The 21,152-nt window shown below is 66.0% G+C and overlaps 3 protein-coding genes across 3 annotated transcripts; 2 read left to right on the top strand and 1 right to left on the bottom strand.

Moving 5' to 3' along the window:
* Window positions 1–22: 22 nt before the first annotated feature.
* Window positions 23–5,600, bottom strand: PFL1_06445 (DNA-directed RNA polymerase II subunit RPB1; the record flags this gene model as incomplete). Its single annotated transcript, XM_007883986.1, has 2 exons — window positions 23–5,266; window positions 5,505–5,600. 2 exons carry the CDS (start codon window positions 5,598–5,600, stop codon window positions 23–25), a joined length of 5,340 nt encoding a protein of 1,779 aa, XP_007882177.1.
* A 3,631-nt stretch (window positions 5,601–9,231) lies between these two features.
* On the top strand, window positions 9,232–12,252 carry PFL1_06444 (uncharacterized protein; the record flags this gene model as incomplete). The annotated part of the gene is made up of 1 exon (XM_007883985.1): window positions 9,232–12,252. The coding sequence occupies one exon, from the start codon at window positions 9,232–9,234 to the stop codon at window positions 12,250–12,252; it is 3,021 nt and encodes a 1,006-aa protein (XP_007882176.1).
* Window positions 12,253–15,046: 2,794 nt separating this feature from the next.
* Window positions 15,047–20,788, top strand: PFL1_06443 (uncharacterized protein; the record flags this gene model as incomplete). Its single annotated transcript, XM_007883984.1, has 2 exons — window positions 15,047–19,165; window positions 19,283–20,788. The coding sequence occupies 2 exons, from the start codon at window positions 15,047–15,049 to the stop codon at window positions 20,786–20,788; spliced, it is 5,625 nt and encodes a 1,874-aa protein (XP_007882175.1).
* Between the last annotated feature and the right edge of the window lie 364 nt (window positions 20,789–21,152).

Below are 21,152 nucleotides of genomic sequence, written 5' to 3'. Positions count from 1 at the left end.
TCGGCCGCTCAACCCGCCGTCATCACCGCTGCCACGCCGGCTTGTTGGACATGCGGCTCCGCCGCGGCGAGGCGGCTCCACCCGACGCTGCGGGACCCGGGCTGGTGGCGCCGCCAAAGGCCGGGCTGCTGGGCGAGTACTGGGGCGATGCGGGCGAGTACTGCGGAGACGTTGGCGAAAACGCGGGCGACGCCGGCGAGTACTGCGGCGACGTCGGCGAGTAGGCCGGCGACGTCGGGCTGAAGCCCTTGCCGCCTCCTGGCCGCGCCGCCGCTGGCGACGTGGGCGAGTAGACGGGCGACGTGGGCGTGTATGCCGGGCTCGCCGGGCTGTAGTTGGGGCTCGCCGGCGAAAAGCGGGGCGAGGCGGGCGAGTACTGCGGGCTCGTCACGGCGCCGTACCTCGCCGCCGGGCTCGTCGGGCTCATCCGCGGGCTGGTGGGCGAGTAGCTCATGCCGTGACCCGTGGGGCTCGAGGGCGAGTAGTTGGGGCTCGCAGGGCTGTAGCTCGGCGACGTCGGCGAGTAGCTCGGGCTGGTCGCGCCGCCAAAGATCCTCGGCGACGTCGGGCTGTAGGCCGGCGACGTGGCGCCCATGCCATTGGTGCCGGTCCACGGGCTCATGGCGCCCAGCGCGCCCGCCGGGCTGGTGGCGTAGCCCGGAGAGGTCGGCACGTAGCCCGGCGAGACGGGCGAGAAGCCGTAGCCCGGCCCCGGGCTCTGCCCTCCGAGCGGCGTGCGCATCGGGCTCTGGCCGGCGCTGAGGTAGTCGCTGTAGCCGCCCTCGTCGCCGCCGGCCTGGGCGAGCGGGCTGAACATGGCCTGCTCGTGCACGCGGAACGCGTCGTCCGAGGCGGGCGAGCTCGAGTCGTAAGGCGTCATGCCGCCGGGCGTCTTGCCGCCCGAGGCGTCCATGTTCCTCGCCGCCAGCATCGTGTCGTAGGGCAGCGCATGGTTGACAATGACGTCTTTGAGCATGTCGACATCGATGTTGAGGTCGAATGCGCCGGTGCCCATGGGCGCCAGCTGGCCCAGGAGCACGTTCTGGGCCACGCCGTGGCAGTCGTCGACGTCGCCCATGGCGGCTGCCTCGACGAGCAGCTCGACGGTCTCCTCGAAGGTGCACCGCATCAGCGCGCCCTGGTTGGTGCGGTTGATGCCGTGGCGCGTGATGGCCATGAGCGCTCCCTGGCTCGTCATGATGTCGCAGAGCATGGCAAGGTGGCGGTAGTTGACGTAGGAGCCGTCAAACTCGATGACGGCGCGCGTCTCCTTGAGCAGCGAGTTGCGCGCCGCCTCGATGCCAAACACGCGGAAGATCTCGACGGGGTTGTTGGACGAGGTGCGGACCGCGTCGACGCCGTCGACGGCAAGCACCTCGGCGAGGTTGGTGCCGTCCGTCTCGAGCACCCACTCGACGACGGTGCGCCAGTCGCCCGTGACGGGGTCGACACGCCGGGTCTTGTTGTCCTGCTGGACGATGAAGACCTTTTTGATGCCCTTGATGCCCTTGAGGTCGATCTCGCTCAGCATCTGGGTGGCCAGGTTCTTGAGGAAGATCTCCTCCTCGCCCTGCGCCTCCTTTTCCGGGTCGTTGTCGACGACGCGGATGCGCAGGATGAGCTGCTCGGCATTGTCCTCGGAGTGCATGACAAAGATGTCCTGGCCGAACATGGCGCTGATCTTGGCGGCGACCTCGGCCATGGTGAGGTTCTTGTCGAGCATCTGGGCTCGATCCAGCTCGAGCCTCAGCAGCCACGGCGACTGCCGCTCCAGGCTCGCCTCGACCTCCTCGTCGGGGATGGCGAAGAAGGCCTCGACAAAGTCCTTGTCCTCCTCGATGACGGTGTTGGACGGGTCCGGGTCGTAGTGGACCTCGACGGCCGACGTGACGGTGCGCAGCGTGGTGTGCGCCAGCGCCGTCTGGATCACCTTGGCCGACTCCTGCGACTGGCTGTACTCGTCGGTGAGGTAGACGGTGACCGACGGCGTCTTGATGTTTTCGGCGCAGTTGATGATCTCCTTGAGACGCGGCACGCCGAGCGTGACGTTCTTGCTCGACACACCGGCATAGTGGAACGTGTTGAGCGTCATCTGCGTCGCCGGCTCTCCGATACTCTGGGCGGCCAGGGTGCCGCACATCTCTCCCGGATTGGCCACACTGCGCGCGAACTGGCCCTCGATCTCGCCCAGGATCCACTCCCACGCCTCCTTGTTGATGTGGTGCTCCTCGATCACCATCTTGGAGCAGAGGTAGGAGCGGAGGTGGATCTTGAACAGCAGCGTCGCGTTCTCCTGCGCCGCCAGGCTGATCGGATCCTCACCGCGGACGACGACGAGCTGCTCGAGGACGCGGCGGAGGCCGTGGACGATGTCGAAGGGCGACAGGTCGCTCGGCTTGCGCGGGTCGATGTGGAAGATCTGCTGGGCGTTGAGCACCAGGCGCGGCACGTTCATCGGCAGCCGCACCTGGACCTGGTCCGACTGGAAGATCTCGTTGCGCAGCAGGTCGCGGTCGTACTGGAGCTGCGCAAACTCGTCGTCCAGGACGTCCTGCAGCTCCTGCGACCAGTCGCCGAGGCCGGCACGGAGGGTGCCCTTCTTGAAGCCGCCCTCGTGGAGGTCGACCTTGAACATGCGGCGGAAGTCGGCGTCGTTGAGCTTGAGCGTCAGCAGGCCCTGGGTCTCGACCTGGGCGCCGTCGATGCCGTCCTCGCCGTAGGCAAACTGGATGACGTTGTTGGTCGAGTTGCGCACGGTGCCGTCGTAGCACACCATGACATCCTCGAGCGCCTTGACCAGTCGGCGCTGGATGTAGCCCGTCTCGGCCGTCTTGACGGCCGTGTCGATCAGACCCTCGCGACCGGCCATGGCGTGGAAGAAGAACTCCTGCGCGGTCAGCCCTCGCAGGTACGAGTTCTCGACGAAGCCCCTCGACTCGGGCGTGAAGTCGTCCTTGGTGAAGTGGGGCAGGCTGCGGTGGCGGAAGCCAAAGGGGATGCGCTTGCCCTCGACCGACTGCTGGCCGACACACGCCGACATCTGCGAGATGTTGATGAACGAGCCCTTGGAGCCGGCGACGACCATCTGCTTGACGTTGTTAAAGTCGGGCAAGCTGCCCTCGGCGTGGTTGCCGACGTCGTCACGCGCCTGGTTGAGTACGCGGTTGACGTTGGCCTCGAACGACTCGCGCAGCGTCATGCCGGCGTCGGACTTGAGCCAATCGTGCCGCGCGTACCGGATGTAGTCCATGACGGCGGCCTTGGCGGCGGCGATGGTGGTGTTGATGTTCTCGGTTGTCGCCTTGTCGGCCACTGTGTCGCCGATGCCGATCGAGAAGCCGTTGTGCAGCAGCCAGAAGTTGACGACGCGCTGCAGCCCGGAGAAGAAGCGCTTGCACACGACGGGGCCCTTTTCGCGGAAGATGATGTGGATCAGGCCGCCGGCCGCCGCGCCCACCACCTTCTTGTTGATGACGCCGTACATGATCTCGCCGTTCTCGATGTAGACACCGTCGTCCTTGAGGAAGTTGTTTTTGAGGCCCTTGTCCTTGTCCAGGAAGACGTTGATGCCCTTGGGCACGCACATCGAGAGGATCTGCTTGCCCGACCAGTAGGGCTTGGGCTTGAGGATGCACGGCATCGGCACGACGCCGTCCCAGTCGGCGACCCACAGCAGGATCTGCTGCACCTGGACGTAGTCGAGAAGGCAGTCTCGCAGCGAAAACTTGCGCACGCCGCACAGCGTGTCCTGGACGATGCCCATGACGGGCTTGTTGGCCTGCGGCGACACAATCTGCCGCGGCACCCAGGCGATCTGGGCCAGCTCGGCGCGCGTCTCCTCGCTCTGCGGCACGTGAAGGTTCATCTCGTCGCCGTCGAAGTCGGCATTGTACGGCGGCGTGACACTGAGGTTGAGCCGGAAGGTCGAGTAGTCCATCAGCTTGATCCGGTGCGACATCATGCTCATCTTGTGGAGCGACGGCTGCCGGTTGAAGAGGACATAGTCGCCGTCCTTGAGGTGGCGCTCGACAATCCACCCGGGCTGCAGCGCCATGTCGCTCCGCCGGTTGTACTTGAGGTCGATGCGCTCGCCCGTGTCGCGGATGACGTACTTGGCGCCCGGGTAGTCATTGGGGCCGTTGCGGACGAGCTCCGACAGCCAGGCGCGGTTGTAGGGCGTGACACGCTCCGGGTAGGTCAGGTTGCGCGCAATCGAGCGCGGCACGCCGACCTCGTCGAGCTCGAGGTTGGGATCGCCCGTGATGACCGTGCGCGCCGAAAAGTTGACACGCTTGCCCATCAGGTTGCCTCGCAGCCGGCCCTCCTTGCCCTTGAGGCGGGCGCGGATCGACTTGATCGGCCTGCCGCTCGACTGCATCGCTTGCGGCTGGCCGGCAATGTCGTTGTCGATGAACGTGGCGCAGTGAAACTGGAGCAGCTGCTCAAAGTCGGCCAGGATATGCGCCGGCGTGCCCTCCTGCTCCATCTTCTTGAGCGAGGCGTTGGCGCGAATGATGTCGGCCAGCTTGTAGGTCAGGTCGTCCTCGCCTCCGTCCTGCACCGACGGACGCACCGGCGGCGGCGGCACGGGCAGCACCGTGATGATCATCCAGTCCGGCCGCGCGTTCTCCTCCGACAGGCCGAGCATCGCGATGTCGGTCGACGTCATCTTTTTGAGGATGGTGTGCGCCTCGGACGCCGGCAGCGGCCGCTTCTCGGGCTGCATGATGGCCGTCTCCTCGCCCTCCTCGTCCTCGCCTTTGCCCTTTTTCCACTGCGAGAAGAGCTTGAGGCCCTCTCGCCGGATCGCTGGCTGCGAGCGGCCGCAGCCGCCGTGGCCCAGCTTGGGCTGCTCCTCGAAGCCCATCTCGTCCTCGTCCTTGGGGTCGTCGGCCTCGCAAATCATCTTCTTCGAGCAGTACTCCCACACCCGCTGGAAGCGACGCTTGCGATTCCGCTCCGTCGCCCGCAGGATGGCCGCAAACGCCGGGTCGGTCACCGGATCCGACTTGAGGCGTCCGCAGTGAGTGCAGACGCACTCGAGGATCTTTTTTACCTTGCCCAGGTAGCCGATGTGGAAGACGGGCTTGGCCAGGTCGATGTGGCCAAAGTGACCGGGGCACTCGGCCTGGCCCTCACCGCACGTCTGGCACTTGTAGTTGCGGTCGAGGGTGCCGAGGCGCGGGTCAGAGAGACCACCGATCCTCGGCTTGCCGGCCTCGTCCTTGACCTCGGGCACCTCGATCTTGCACACCGAGATCGCCCTCTGCGCGTCGTGTAGGGTCGCGGGTCGACGATGGCGGCGGAAGGCAACGAAAGCGGCGAAAGGTCGCAGTGATCGGAACGAGAGGTCAGGGTCAGGGAGGAAGGAACCGGAGCAGTACGAGTGGACGAGGCGATTTCGATGGCAGAGCTCGGCGGGTCAGCTTCTGTGTCAAGCCGGGGCGAGCGCGAGGCCGCGACGCCGACCGTGGACCGGCCGACGCTTCCGGGCCGATACCTACAATCTCTTCCGGGCTCAGGATGCCAAACTGGACCTCCCTGACGGCGCGGGTGGGCGCCGTCGAGTGGGCAAACGATTGACCGGCGGCAGCGCTCATCTTGGTGTCGACGGGCGGGGCTGGAGGTGGATCGAGAGCTGGGCTGCGGTCAAAGAGACTGGGGCTGGGGCCTCAAAGCCGATGCAGCAATGCACGGAGAGAGCAAGAGGTGGTGATGAAAGGAGCGTGGGTGGCGCGGCGGATCGACGTGGAGGCGGCGACGGCGTCCAAGCGGCGCAGGTGGCAAGCGCGTGGCGCGCGCTCGTCTGCTTCGAAGGACGATAGAAGCGGTCGAAGACGTGGATGGAGAACGATCGCGAGAGGTTCCGCGAGGGTGCCTGCCGCTACCGCTGGATCGACGTCGGCTGCTGAGCGCGACTTCGCCTTTGCTTCAGCTACCTAGCGAAAGGCGGCAGAAAATAAAAGGCGACGGCGGTCAGCGGATGGAACCGAGAAGTGGGCCCGATGTCGATCCAGTGTCTGGCCCTGCCTGCCAGCCTTCGAGCTCGATGGCGAGTATCGACCCCGAAAGCGACCAAGCGCAGGCTAGCGACAGGCGACCGCGGCTATCGCCCGTCGAGATCCACCTCCCCAACCCGCGGATCCACCAATCGGACTGGGCGTCGATGGAGGAGCGACGGAGACCGTCGTGCCCGGATACTAACAGAAAGATCGCGGAGAACTGAATCACCTGATGTTTCGAAAGTCGAGCTGAGGGTCGGCGTCCGTCTTCCTCGGCGTACGCCTTGGTTTTGCCTTTTTCGAAGACTCAGCGAGACTGCTGTGGCGGTTGTCACCTGGCAGGTCCAGGATGGCCGGCCGATGCAGACAGATGCCCTCGTTCGAACGACCTCGATGTCGGGAGTCGGCGTCGCGAATCTGCTGCCGGTCGAACTGCGAGCGAGTCGGCTGGTGGTCTGGGGCTCAGGTTGGAAAGGGTACCCTTCAAACGATCGCCACAAGCCTCGTCGTCGTGCCTTGTTCTACGTCGGTGGCGGACAGACGCGGCCTCGCTACTGAAGCATGCAAGACGTCTGCACTAAGAGTCGTAGCTGTTCTTCTTTTTTTGGTGTGTCTGACGGCGGTACCTGGAGTGAGCGCTCGACTGTGTTGGTGGTCGAGGCAGGTGAGTGCCGGGAAACGGAGCAATCGTCGCGAAGGCAGGCGGCCTTTGTCGTAATCCAGCGATGGACGACAGAGAAGCTCGATGCCGGTGGCAAGGCGCAGCAGCACCGATCAAGCGTCGAGTGGCGAGAGCACGGCGGCTGTCGGGGCTGACGGCCTGTGGTCTGTCGACGTGTGCGCCTGCCGTTCAGTCGTCGGTCGACGTAGATCTCAGACGGGACGAGGCAGCGGCGATGACGCTCAGGAGCGGAGCGTGTCTGTCGGAGCGCTCGCAATGGAACCTGTTCAAGGGGTCGATCCGTGTGCGTGGACGGGTCGCGTCGAGGTCGGCACTCGCGCCACAGGGTGGGTCCGAGGCACGAAGGCTGGACCGTCTGTCGGATGCGAGACGGGCAAGCCGAGAAGGACGGCTTCAGACGAAGGAAGAGACTGAATGAACGGGTGGTGAAGGCGAATGCTCGGTCACCGCGACGGGGTGGCGGCGGGTGAGGCGAGGATGGGTGGTCGGGGATGGTGGTGAGCGGAGCGGCGGCGAGTGCGATCAAGGCGGGGGCGATCTAGCCTGGGGGGGGAAGGGGGGCGCGCGCGCGCCGTGGGCCCGTCTGGCCTGGGCCTGGCTTTGGCCTGGCCTGCTTGGCTGACTCTCTGTCTGGCTGGGGCCTGGCTGCCTGCCTGGCTGCCTGCCCGCCTGCCCGCCTGGCTGCCTTCTCGAGGCCCTTTTTTCCAGGTGGCGCGGCGCGGGCACTGGAGCAGAGGCCGCCCAGCCCAGCCCGCCAAAACCCGCCCAAATTGCGCAGCCGCCCGCAAAAGGTGTGATCGGGCGCAGGCAGGCAGCCAGGCAAGCAGCGAGCGGCGGGCAGCGGGCAGCGGGCAGCAGGCAGCAGGCAGCAGGCAGCACAAAAAGACGCTCTCGCCCAGGCTGCCACGCCTTGGCCCTCGACCACCACCATCCTCGTTCCTCGACCCTCCACACCTGCCTCTTTGTCACCGCCGTCGCCGCCATCGTCTCACCGCCATCTACAACAGTTTGGCCACCCGTCACGGCACGTCGAACGATATCGCCGCCTGACCATCTCCACCTCCGGCCGCCCTCTCCTCGGGTGCCCTCAGCCATCACCCGACCACCGCCATCCCCTTGCTCTTGAGCCGTTCGGATTCAGCCTCACCATCGTCCTTTCTTCCAGCATCGATGCTGGCCCAGCGAGACTTTGAAAGGCACCCGACGCCGGCCTGCTGAGCCCTCTGCCCGACAAGACTGGGCCTTCGACGACCACGACGCCCTGCCCCGTCTCGAGCGGGGGGATGCTGACATGTTGACGAGCACGTCCTGTCAAAATCTGACCTAGTCTCTGGGCGCATCTTTCTATCTGGCCGCTTATCGTGCTCTCGCATCGGCAGTCAGCCGACGTCCATGACCTCGTAGTCGCATCTGGACTGCCTCGTGTCTGTTAGACAACCCAGGTAAGCCCACGGCAGATCTGCGCCAAGTTTTGGGCAACGGGGTGCATCTGGTACGGGGACGGATGCGATGGCCATGCTGTTCGGTAGAGACGTGCGTGCTGGGGAAACGATGGCCTGGTCGTCAAGAGACAGCAATCTCATCTTGATTCGAAACCATGCCAGCGAATGATGGACCTTGTCGTCGATTCAGACTGCGTGGACCTGATCGTGGACGTGGCTGCTGTTTGGCGGCGGTTGTAGGTCTGTCGGTGCGTGTGTAGGATTCAGATGACACGACGGCAGCATGCTGGCCAGCAAGTCGAGGTCGATTGAGAGAGAGAGAGAGAAGCGTGAGACGTGTCGACAAGCAAGGTTGCCTTTGCGGAGGTGATGACGGCGATGGCCCTGGTTCTCTGCTAAGTCTGACCTGGCGGGCCGAGTGGCTGCCGCTGTGCTGGCCCAGCCAAGCCTGGCCGAGAGCCTGCCAGGCAGGGTCCAGCGTGGCCTCAAGATGGCCACCGCCAAATCGCCAGCAGCCTGGCCTGAACCTGGGCCTGGGCCGCCTGCACGTCGACCACGGCGCGCAGATGCTCAGCAGCCTGCTGCTTGGCCCGGGCCAAGCAGGGGGGGTCAGGTCAGGTCAGGTCAGGTCAGGTCAAGTCAGGCCAGGCCAAGGCCACGCCTTCCCCACGTCGGCCCTGGCACAGTCTAGTCTAGAGTGGCTGCCCCAAGGGCCGGTCGTCTCCACTCAGCCCCTCACTCGCCACGCTGCTGCTCGTCGACCACCACCACCACCACCATCCCCATCATCGTTCCCCCACGACGCCACAGAAGGAGCCGTGGTCGAGTCTGGTCCACTGTCGCGCCTCTTGTCCCCCACTTCCTTCCTCCCCGCGCCACCGCAGCTGCACCTTCACGAAAGCCCAACGTACACGACCCAGCCAACGACCTCAACCCCCGCCATCGACCCTTAAACGATCGCATCCAGCTCAACTCACCCAGACCCCCCGCGCAGCCAGCTACTGCACGCTCCCTCTCGTACCCTGTCAACAGGCCGTTCCAATTGCCTGCGCCGCCCACGAACCCCTCGACAGCATCCGCCGCAGCCGCCGCCAACCTCGCCGCCATGTCTGCCCTCTGGTCCGGCTGGGGCGCCGACCCTTTCTCGGAGCAGGTGGAAAAGGCCACCTCGGAGCTGCTGCCCGCTGGCCAGGAGGACATCGCACTCAACCTCGACATCTGTGACCAGGTCAGGGCCAAGCAGGTCCAGCCAAAGCAGGCCATGCAGGTCATCAAGCGCCGCGTCAGTCACAAGAACCCAAACGTCGTCCTCCTCGCCCTCGGCCTCACCGACATCTGCATCAAGAACGGCGGCGACCACTTCCTCCAGGAGGTCGCCTCGCGCGAGTTTATGGACAACCTCGTCTCGGTGCTTCAGAACCCCGCCGGCGTCAACCACGACGTAAAGGCAAAGGCCCTCGGCCTCATCCAGAACTGGGCCCAGATCGCAGAGCAAAAGCCCTCCCAGATGGGCTACATCAACGACGTCTACCGCACCCTCAAGGGACAGAAGTTTGATTTCCCGCCGCGCGATCCGCACGCCGTCGCATCGGCCGCCCTGGTGGAGACCCTCACCGCGCCCGAGTGGGTCGACGGCGACGTCTGCCTCCGCTGCCGCACCGCCTTCACCACCTTCAACCGAAAGCACCACTGCCGCAACTGCGGCAACGTCTTCTGCCAGCAGTGCTCCAGCCACTCGATGTCGCTGCCCTGGTTCGGCATCGGCCAGGACGTCCGCGTCTGCGATGCCTGCCACACGCGCAGGGCGCCGCCCAAGAACGCCGCCAAGCTCTCGCGGTCCAAGAGCGTCACCTCGCCCTCCAGGTCATCATCTCTCTCCTCTTCCTCGGCCCCGTCCGGTCGCGGAGGTGCCGCGTCGCACCAGCGCTCGCTCACAGTCGGTGGCAAGCCGCGCAGGAGCGGCCGCAGCACAAAGGAAGACGACGACCTGGCCCTTGCCATCAAGCTCTCCCTGGAAAGCTCTGGCGGTGCGGCCGGTCCGAGCGCCAGCGGTCCTGGTCAGACTCCTTCGGCGCCAGGCAGAGCGACGCGCCAGCCCGACGGACGCATGCTCGAAGGGACCGACGCCGACGACGACCCGGACCTGGCCGCTGCCATCGCGGCCAGCCTCCGAGACTGGGCACCTCCGCAGCCGAGCGCACCCGACAGCCTGCCTGCATCGCAGCCGCAGTCGTACGCCACTGCACCGGCAGCGTCGGCCGCGGCAGCCGACACCGGCAGGGAGACCCTCAACCTGCCACCCTCGCTCGAGCTGCCACCCCAAGACGTCGACTCGCTCCTGACCTTCGCGCAGACCGTCCAGGCGCAGGAGGTGTACAACCAGCGGCATGGCATCTCTGGAGCGCCTCCGCACCAGCAGGCGCAGGCGCTCTATGAAAAGGCGAGCACGGCGCGACCCAAGGTGGCCCGCAGCCTCGAGGAAGGGCACCGCAGGCATGGCGTCCTGGTCTCGATGCACGAGAAGCTGGCCGAGGCCGTCCGCCTCTACGACCGTCTGCTCGATGCGCAAATGACCCGGCCCGCGGCCTCGTACGCGCCGTACGGCCAGCCGCAGGGCGCCTACTACGGGCAGGATCCGCGCCGCGAGGCACCTTCGCAGTCGCAGCCCGTCGCCGCCGCCGGGAGCGGAATGTACCCCAACCTGCCTCCATCGGGCCCCTCGGCCTCGACGGCGCCGTACGCCTTTCAACAGGGACAGCATGGCCAGCCCTATTATGCCGATCCGGCAGCCTACTACTCGCACCAGCACCAGCAAGCCCAGCACCCTCACCAGCAACTGCCCCAGCAGCAGCTGCCGCAGCAGCATGCGCCACCGCCGCAAGACGCGGGTCCGTACGCGATCGCGAGCACGTCGACGACTCCGCAGCCCAGGCACCACGCGCATCAGCCAGCCCACGTTGGCTATGGCGCCGCGCCGGACTCCATCCATGCCGCCGGCTCGAGCGCGGCCCAGTCGCCGGTCCATGCCTATGCCACGGCCACGTACCCGCAGTCGCAGCCGCAGCAGATCTATCCGAACCCGAACGGCGAGGCCTACGCGCAGCACGCGAGCAGCGGCTACGGCGGCGTGCTGGCGGCCAACCAGGTCGGCGCTCACCCGACCCAACCGCAGGCCTACGGCGTCGACGGCTATGGCAATGCGCCAGACGCGACCTCTCAGCATTACTACGCGGGATCGCAGACGCACACCCCTCAACCAGGCCTCGCCGGCGGCAGCGGCGGTGCAGTCGCGCCGGGACCGCCTGTCGTCGATGGCGGCTATGCGCAGAACGCCCAAGTCTACGAAGGCCAGGGCTACCAGACTACTGGGCTTGGCTACCCCGAGGGTGTGGCGATGCAGTCTGGGCCCGTGACGCCGGCCGCGGGCGCTAACGGCGAGGCTGGTGCGCCCGCTGGCGCGCCCTCGCTGCCCCATTTTGAGAAGTTGATGAGCCCCGGCCATGGCGCCGCGGGTCAACAGGCAATCCCTTCGCACGCGCAGCCCGGATCGCAGCAGCAGCAGCAGCAGCCGCAAGCTGGCTCGCTGGAGCAGGCGACGATGCACGTCAATGGGTTTGCCGCCCAGCCTGGCGAAGCGGCCTCTGCGCAGCGTCGCCGCTCGACCGATACGCTCGCCTCGAGTTCGACGGGTTGGAACAATGTCCCGATCGAGCAAGTCAGCCCGGCCAGCGCGACCGCACCCATGCTCAACGGCAACGGGATCCAGCACCCTCCAGCGAACGGTCAGCCCGAGCAGCGCCCGCCCTATCAGCAGCAGCAGCAGCAGCAGCAGCAGCAGGCGACGGCCGCTCCTCCGGCCATCAAGACGTCGATGGCGGCGACGACGACGACGACGCAGCCGGGTGCGCCGTACCAGCAGCAGGCGCCGAGCAGTAACGCGAGCTACCTGCCCATCTTTCCGGTCGCCCCGCATCCCGAAAACGGGCTGGGGCCCTCGTCGTCGCAGAGTGAGCTCGTGTCTCCGGCGAGCGCCAACACCAACGGGCGCTCGTCTGCGGGCATGTGGCAGCAGCCATCGTCTGCCCACCCGCAGGCGGTGGGCGAGAGTCCGCTGATTGAGTTCTGATGTCGTCGTTTGTCTGGTAGCCGTCGTCGGTATCCACGCCTCGCTCGATCGCTCGCTCGCTCGTTAGCGTGGATGTAATCGCCGTGTTGAGCTGCGCAAGGATTAACTCCCCACGGTCTATGGCGCAAGCGGGTGTCGAGCCTCGCTCGACTTGACGTGGCTCTGGTCAGCCAGTCTTTCTGTACGTGTGGCCTGAGAGCGACGATGTGTTGGCTGGAACGAACGGCGATGACGATGGCAATGCCCCACGTGGACAACCCATCTCAGGTATCACCTTCGATGCAGGCCTGGGGTAGTCAGGGTGCGGGGACGGGTCACGGTCACGGAATCGTGTTGTACCGCCTCGTCCTCCCGTCTGCACCGATGCCGACTGCTCGACAAGAGTACGGTCGGCGGATCGGCGTCGTCAGGAGAAAGCATACTTGTAGTGTGAGGCGGGATGGAAGGTTGGATGACTCGATACGGGGCCGGCGCGGGAGGCTACACGCGGAAAGGAGCTACCCGACCCGAGTCACGTCCGACCCCCCCGCCTTCTCGCTCCCCCGCAACGGTTTATGTAGGGTCGCGGTACACTCCGTGCCACTCGTCGGTCGTTGGCAGTGCGGTGCGGGGTAGACGTGGAATGTAGGGTATACCGTAGCCCGACATCGACACGATTTGAAGGAATGGGATGGTGATCGCAGATAGAGATGCGACGGTCATTTAAGAGCACGTTGCGGTGCCGGGCATCGAGGATGGCGAGTCACGTCCTAGACCGATCTGACTCGAGCTCAGTCGGGTGCTACCGATACGCATGGCGAAGGGTCGATCTTGTAGACCCCCTCTGCTGCTCGGCCCGACACGAGCAGGGCATGGCATGGTATGGGACGACAACAATACGGACGGGAGGGTGAGGACGGGGGGAGGGATGGAGCCGCCGGTCGTCCTCGGTGCGACGACTGACCGTATGTACGTCGAGGTTGCGGATATACCACCCAGGCCGTCCAGAAAGGCGTCTGCTTGCGCGTGCGCCCACCATGACTGGCTGGTCACGTCCGCTACGCTGTTACGATGTGACCAGGGCCAAGAAGAAGGGGCGGCAGGTGAGGACATCGGAAGACGTCGTTCCTTCCCTTGCTGCTCAGTCGCTTTTCTTTGGCCTCTCGATCGATCCTTCTTGACCCACTTGGAGAGGTACGGTATGGTGGTATGTCCTTCCCTGGCCGGCCATCCTTTGACTCCTTCTTCTGGTACAAAAGAAGCTTGATCGGCCACGAAGAGAGAAGATGGACACCACCGTCAAAGTGACAACCGATGTCCTCACGTCCGTTCTTTCATCGTTGACCCGCGCCCGCCCCGCCCCGCCCCGCCTTGTCCGAACAAGACATCGGTCGAAGACCCAGCCAGCCCCCTCGATTTCTTCTCTCCAACAAGCCGGCGGCTCAGGCGCGTTGCCCCCACGCAGACGTACGTTCTTCGGCCTCGCTCCGCACCCCCGTCCCTCGCTTGGCCCGCCATCCTGCCTGTGAGTCTCCGTCTCTGTTTGCCATGCACTCGTACTGCTCTGCTGTTACCGAGCCGGCCTGCTCGTTTGCGATGCTCGGTGACCACCAGACGACGACCAAAGGCGGAGGGGCTCAGGCAGGGGGTTGGCTTCGGTTGGGCCGCTCGAGCAGCAGGCTAGGTGTGGGCGGCGAGCCGACGTCGACCGTACCCTGCCTGCCTGGCGATCTTCTGATGGAAATTTGCCGGCGTGCACCCGCCCCGTCGGGGCCGGCTGCGTGCAGATCGGGTCAGCCTCACCCGACCCGCCGCCCGCCTCCCCGCCCCGGTTAAGTGCAACACAGGCTGGGGTTGGTCGGTGCCATGGCAGACTGGCGAGGCCAGGCTGAGCTCGCCAGACGGCGGCGGCGGCGGCTTCGGCCCGACCAATCCACGCTCGCCCATTCGCTCGTTGCGTGCATCGTCCTTGCTGGCCGGCTGCCTGCTTGCTGGCTTGTTGGCCGGCCATCTTTGGCGCGGCGGGTGAGCCGACAAAGGAAAGGCCCGCAGGAGGCAGGCAGGCAGGCAGGCAGGCAGGCAGACAGGCACGCTGCGCCGGATCGCGTGTGGAGCAAGGCGATCCGACAAGCAAGACGAGACGAGGCGAGGCGAGGCGAGGCGAGGGTCCCCTGCCTGCCGTACCGTGCCTTCCTGCCTGCCAGCCGAAAAATTGTGATCTCAGCAGCTCGTCAGCGAGGGGGGCCCTGTGGGCTGCCTTCTCTCGACGTACGCTTCTGACTGACCCGCCTCCGCTGCGCCCCTCTCCTGGCACCCTGCTCGGCATCCCTCCGCCGTCGTCGTCGCCGTCGCCGTCAACTCTTGACCACCACCACCATCACCATCACCGCACCCTTCCAGCACCACCAGGGACCGCGACTGCACAGCCACCTCTTATCCGCGCTCCGGCCCCAACCGACCGAGGCGGCGACGCAGAGGCCACCTTCCCGCACCTCGCGACCCCCTTCGCACCTCGTATCGCTCTCTAGACAGGACCCTCCCAGGAAACGTCAAGGCGACAGAGGCACCCACCGATCCTTTCTTCGGACCGCCTCCATCGACCTGCCAAGGCTTGCCGCCGGACCCAAACCGTCCCGCTCCCGGACGAGGCAAGCTCGCGCACCGACCAACCTGACTCCAGCGCACATAGATACCGCTCTGATCGCCCAAGAGCAGCATCCCAAGGCACCTTCGCCTGACCTGCGCACCGAGCCACGCCTCATACGGCAGCTCCAACCAATCGAAAGCGACCCGCAGTAGCCCGCGCCGACCCACCATGTCCGCCTTTGGCTGCACCGGCTCGTTCTGGAACGGCGCCGACTGGGACGAGTGCTTCCAGACCCGAGTGCTCAACACCGCCATCCCCGTGGCCGCTGTGTCTGTGTCGCTCGTCACGCTCGCCGTCCACTCGCTCCGCCAGTCAAAGGGACTCGCTGCGTCGGCAGAGCACGTCGCCAAGCTCGACCCCGCCTCGTCCAACTTCGCCATCCCCGGAGCCGACGATGATGCCGCTCCGCACGCCAGGCGCACGCCCCGGCGGCGGCATCCCCGCAGCGCCATCGCCCGCGCAATCGCCTACATCCTGCCCTGGAACTCGTCGCGCCTCCTCAAGTCATCCAACCAGGCCAACAGGAGGAGCAGGCGCATGAGCACCGCCGAAGAAGAGGCGGCCGCCAGCGCGGCCATGGAGGTCTTCCGCACCGAGAACGCCGTCATCCTCAACGAGGTGCACCAGACGCCCATGCAGAATCTCGAGCCGCACCAGATCGAGCGCGTCCGCAGGCTCGGCCTCACCCGCCGCCTGATCGAGCTGATCGTCTCGGTCGCCCTGGCCGCCGTCCATGCTGCCGCGTGGGTCATGGGCTGGCAGGCCTTCAACTGGCAGGCGTGCTGGACCGGGCTCTGGATCTACCTGGCCCTCCTCTCGACCTACGGCCTCGCCACCGGCCACTCGCTCTTCACCCACAAGGCCACCATCATCCTCGCCTACTTTGTCGTCACCCTCTTCAACCTCCGCACCGCCCTGATCCAGTGGCACGACGAGCGCAGCTACCTGCACAAGGAGGCCGTCGTCGTCACCTCGGTCCAGCTCGGACTGGCGGTGGCCGTCCTCATCCCCATCCTCTTCTTCCCGCTCCAGTCGACGCTGCCGCGCGAGCTCCGCGCCATCTACGACACCATCAGCCCTGCAAAGGAGCACGGCGAGCCGGGCACTGCGATCCCTTCGCCCACCCTGCGGCCCGTCGATCAGCGCGGTGCTGCGCCCTCGGCGCTCCGCGGCGATGGCAGCGAGGCGCCCCGCCCGCTCAATGCCACCTCCGGCTCCAAGGAGAAGCTCATCTCGCCTCCCGAGGACACGGCGTCGCTCTACTCGCGCGCGTGCTTCGGGTTCGTCACGCCCGCGCTGCGCAAACACTTCTACGAGCAGTTCACGCTGCCCGCCGTGCCGGACCTGCCCGTCGCAGACAAGGCGGCCGCCGTCGTGGCCGGCTTCCGCGCCTACTCGTCCTCGTCTGGCCGCAGCAGCAGCAGCTCGTCGTCGCCGTCTTCGGAGCCCCTCGGCAAGATCGACGACCTGCCAGAGCAGCTCCGGCCTTCCAGCCGGCCGCTCTGGGTGCGCCTCTTCCGCCACTTTGCCGGCCTGCTGGCCGTCCAGATCTTCTTTGCCACCCTCGAGGCCATCCTCGTCCTGAGTCCGCCCTTTTTCCTCAACAAGATCCTCACTTTCATCGCCGAGCGCGGCGAGAAAAACACGGGCACTCTCGACGGCGTCCAGCCCTTCCACGTCGCCATCCTGTACGCCCTCGGCATGCTCTTTGGCCAGATGGTCACGTCGCTCTGTGCCTCGCGCGCCCTCTTCATCGGCCGCCGCATCTGCATCCGCCTGCGCGCCATCCTCATCACCGAGATCGTCACAAAGACGCTGCGCCGCAAGGACAGCGGCGGCAACAAGGCCAAGAAGGACGAGGACGGCTCCGCAGCCCCCGGCGAAGGGGAGAGCGCCAAGCCCGACGACGCCAAGAAGGCGGCCGACGGCGGCGGCGAGGGCGACCGCGCCACCGATGGCCAGATTGTCAACCTGATCTCGGTCGACGTCTTCAAGGTGTCGGAGATCTGCGCCTACCTCCACTTCCTCGCGCCCAAGGCGCCGCTGACGATCGCCCTCTGCCTCATCTACCTGATCAAGCTGCTCGGCTGGTCGGCCGTCATCGGCTTCATGGTGCTGCTCGCCTCGATGCCCGCGCAGGCGTTTGTATCGACGTGGTTTGTCAAGCTGCAGAGGCGGCTGCTGGCCATGACCGACAAGCGGCTCAACCTGGCCACCGAAGTGCTGGGCTGCATCAAGACGGTCAAGTTCTTTGCCTGGGAGGAGTCGTTCAACGCCCGGATGGACGAGACGCGCCAGCAGGAGCTGCGGGTGCTGGCGATCCGCTACTTTGCCTGGCTGTGTAACACCCTCACCTACACGGGCGCGCCGATGATGGTCACCTGCGCCACGTTTGGCGCCCACACCAAGCTCTTCCACCAGCCGCTGACGGCCGAGACCGCCTTCACCGCCCTCGCCCTCTTCAACACGCTGCGCAACCCGCTCGACGCGCTGCCCGACATGATTGTCCAGATCCTCAACTCGCTCGTCTCGGTCCGCCGCATCGACGCCTACCTGCGCGAGGAGGAGACGGAAAAGTACCAGCAGCTGCTGTCCAACGAGCAGGAACGCATGCCCGACGAGCCCGTCGTCGGCTTCCAGGACGCCTCGTTCACCTACTCGGACGACGACGACGCGCTTGACAATGGCGCCTTTTGCCTGCGCGACCTCAACCTCACCTTCCCCGTTGGCCAGTTCAGCGTCATTGCCGGACCGGTCGGATCGGGCAAGACGTCGCTGCTGCTCTCGTTCCTCGGCGAGACGCGCCAGCTGAGCGGTAAGACGTTTATGCCGTGCACCGTGGCGAGGGCCCTGGCGCCCGTCGATCCCGAGACTGGCCTCAGCGAGTCGGTGGCCTACTGCAGCCAGAGCCCCTGGCTGCTCGGCACCACGCTCAAGGAGAACATCCTCTTTGGCGCCGCCTACGACGAGCGCCGGTACCGCGCCGTCATCAAGGCGTGTGCCCTCGAGCCCGACCTCAGGATCCTCGAGTACGGCGACGAGACCGAGGTCGGCGAGAAGGGAACGTCGCTCTCCGGTGGCCAGAAGGCCAGGATTGCGCTCGCCCGCGCCTTCTACTCGTCCGCCAAGCACATCCTCATCGACGATGCCCTCTCGGCCGTCGACAGCCACACGGCCAAGCACCTCTACCGCCACGCGCTCAAGGGCGCCCTCGCCCGCGGCAGGACCATCCTGCTCGTCACCCACGCCATCAGCCTCTGCCTGCCCGGTGCCGCCTTTGCCGTGGCCATGAACGACGGTCGCGTCGTCGCCGCGGGCCCTCCGTCGGTCGTCAACGCCACGGGAGTCTTTTCCGACGAGGGTGCCGCGCTCCAGGACAGCCTGCAGAACGGCGGACACGCCAACGCCGACGAGGGCGAGGAGCTGACCATCGAGCAGCTCGCCGCCGGCAGCACCGACGAGGCCGAGCGCGAGGAGCTCAAGAAGAAGCTCGAGAAGAAAAAGGCCCACGCCAACGAGGAGACCTACGCGTCGGGCTCGGTCGGCAAGAAGTCGTACTCGCTCTACCTCGGCTCGATCTCGTCGTCGCTCAAGCTCGCCCTGCTGATGTGGGGCGTCATGCTCGTCTTTTTCATGAGCGCCCGTGCCGTCGACATCAGCTCGGGTGCCTGGCTGATGCGCTGGGCACGCTCGCACGAGTACCGCAAGGAGGCAGGCCCCGACTCGGTCGCCAGCGCGGCGGGTGCGAGCGCGCCGTCTGCGGTCCGCGCCGTCTCGATGCCGCCCGTGGTGGACTCGCTTTGGTCCAGCACCGGCGCCAGCTTCCGCAACTACCACCTCTCGTCGTTCCTGTCCGCTCCCGCCGCCTTCTTCGAGCAGCAGTCGCCCAGCAACCTGTCGGCCGCCCCCTCCCCTTTGCACAAGCGGATGGCTCCCCAGCCCGCGGCCTCTTCGGCGCAGCGGGTGTTCGACGCTGGCTCGCTTGCCTCTGAGCTGCCCGATCCGATGCTGACCTCGGCCGATCCCGAGCAGCCCAACAAGAAGCCCAAGTCCTCGCGCGACTTTGACACCTACTACCTGCTCGTCTACCTTGGCATCTCGCTCGCCTACGTCTTCCTCAGCGCCATCCGCGACGCCTACGAGTTCTACCTGTCGCTCACGGCTTCGAGGAGGATCTACCGCAGGCTGATCAAGGCCATCCTCAACGCCAAGCCGCAGTTCTTTGACCGCACGCCCATCGGAAGGATCATGAACCGTATCTCGAAGGACGTTGAGACCGTCGACCAGGTGAGTGGCCGGGATGCGGCCCCACGCGCGCGCTCTCTCCTTGCGTCTCTAAACACCAAAGTTCCGACGCTGATGTCGCACCCCCTCTGATCCCTGTCTTGCTCGACGCCTCTGCAGGAAATGGCCGTCTGCCTCCTCTTCCTGCTGGACTGCACCCTGACCTGCACGGCCATCCTGCTGCTCATTTGCTGGGCCACGCCGGCCTTCATCTTTGCCGCCCTGGTCATCATCTGCGTCTACTACCTGATCGGCGCCCTCTACCTGGTCAGCTCGCGCGACCTCAAGCGCATCGAGTCGGTCGAGCGGTCGCCCATCTACACGGTCGTCGGCGAGGTGCTGAGCGGCTGCGTGACGATCCGCGCCTATGGCGACGCCGGCCGCTTCACGCGCCACTGCCTGCGCCTGGTCGACAAGGCCAACCGCGCCTTTTTCTTCCTGTGGTACACCAACCGCTGGCTCTCGGTTCGCGTCGACATTGCGGGCGCGTTTGTCGGCTTCCTGGCGGCCGTCTTCCTGCTGCTCAACCCGACCATCGAGGCGAGCCTGGCGGGCTTCATCCTGTCGTACGCCATCACCTTCGTCGAGTCGGTGCTCTGGATCGTGCGCATGTACACGCAGACCGAGATCAACATGAACTCGGTGGAGCGGGTGAGCGAGTACATCGACCTCGAGCCCGAGAAGCAGGAGGGCGTCGAGCCCCCGGCCTACTGGCCCAGCAGCGAGGGCTCGATTGTCGTCGACAACCTCTCGGTGCGCTACACGCCCGAGTTCCCGCGCGTCCTGAGCGGCGTCAACCTCGAGATCAAGCCGCGCGAGAAGGTGGGCATCGTCGGACGGACGGGGTCGGGCAAGTCGACGCTGGCGCTGTGCTTCTTCCGCTTCCTCGAGGCCGAGGAGGGCGCCATCGTCATTGACGGCATCGACATCTCCAAGGTGCCGATGAAGACGCTGCGGCAGCGGCTGACGGTGATCCCGCAGGACGCCCAGCTCTTCAGCGGCACTGTGCGATCCAACCTGGATCCGTTCAACGTCTACGAGGATGCGGAGCTGTGGCAGGCGCTGGAGCGGTGCCGGCTTGCCTCGAGCGGGTCGCGCAGCGTCAGCCGCGCACCCACCCGACCCGCCTCGCCCTCGCCCGCCGACGATGGCGATGACGAGGCGACGGCGACGGGCGACGATGTCGAGATGGTGGGACGCACCAATGTCATCACCAGCCTCGACGCGCCGGTCGAGCAGGGCGGGCGCAACTTTTCGGCGGGTCAGAAGCAGCTGCTGGCGCTGGCGCGGGGCCTGCTCAAGCTGCGCGACAGCCGGATCCTGCTGCTCGACGAGTCGACGGCCAACCTCGACTCGGCGTCGGACGCCCAGATCCAAAAGACGATCCGCCAGGAGATGGCGCCGCAGGCGACCATCATCACGATTGCGCACAGGATCAAGACGATCGCCGACTATGACAAGATCTGCGTGCTGGACAAGGGCAAGGTCATCGAGTTTGGCAGCCCGAAGGAGCTGATGGAGAAGGAGGGCGGCGTCTTCCAGAGCATGTGCGAGCAGAGCGGCGAAATGGCCGAGCTCAAGCGCCTGGCCGACCAGGCCGACGAGGAGAGGAAGCGCGCGCACTAGGCGGGCGGGTCGCTCGTTGTCCGGGCTCGAGTCTTGGTTGGATGTGCGAATGCTTGGATGTCGGCCTGCCTTGCCTGGCCGTCGACGTGGATCTCTTCCTCCCCTAGCAAACCCCTTCTTGAAATGATAGAACAATGCAAAGCGTCAAGCTACTTCTTTGCCGCGCCATCGTCTTCCTCGGATTTCACACGGAATATCCACGACCTTTTTCCCCATCGCTCGTGCTTTGGCACCCGAGGGGGGTTTCCTCCCTCTCAACCTCTCAATTCCGTGCTGGCTTCAAGTACCCAAGTGAGGTCTCTCCAAGGTCAATCTGGTTACTACACTCTGTATGTACCGGGACACTTTCATGCTGCACGACTGC

Source organism: Pseudozyma flocculosa (genome assembly GCF_000417875.1).
Source record: "Pseudozyma flocculosa PF-1 unplaced genomic scaffold scaffold00026, whole genome shotgun sequence".
NCBI classification, from domain to species: domain Eukaryota; kingdom Fungi; phylum Basidiomycota; class Ustilaginomycetes; order Ustilaginales; family Ustilaginaceae; genus Pseudozyma; species Pseudozyma flocculosa.
Note: the sequence above shows the minus strand (reverse complement) of the source record. Positions and strands in the feature narration are given on the sequence as shown.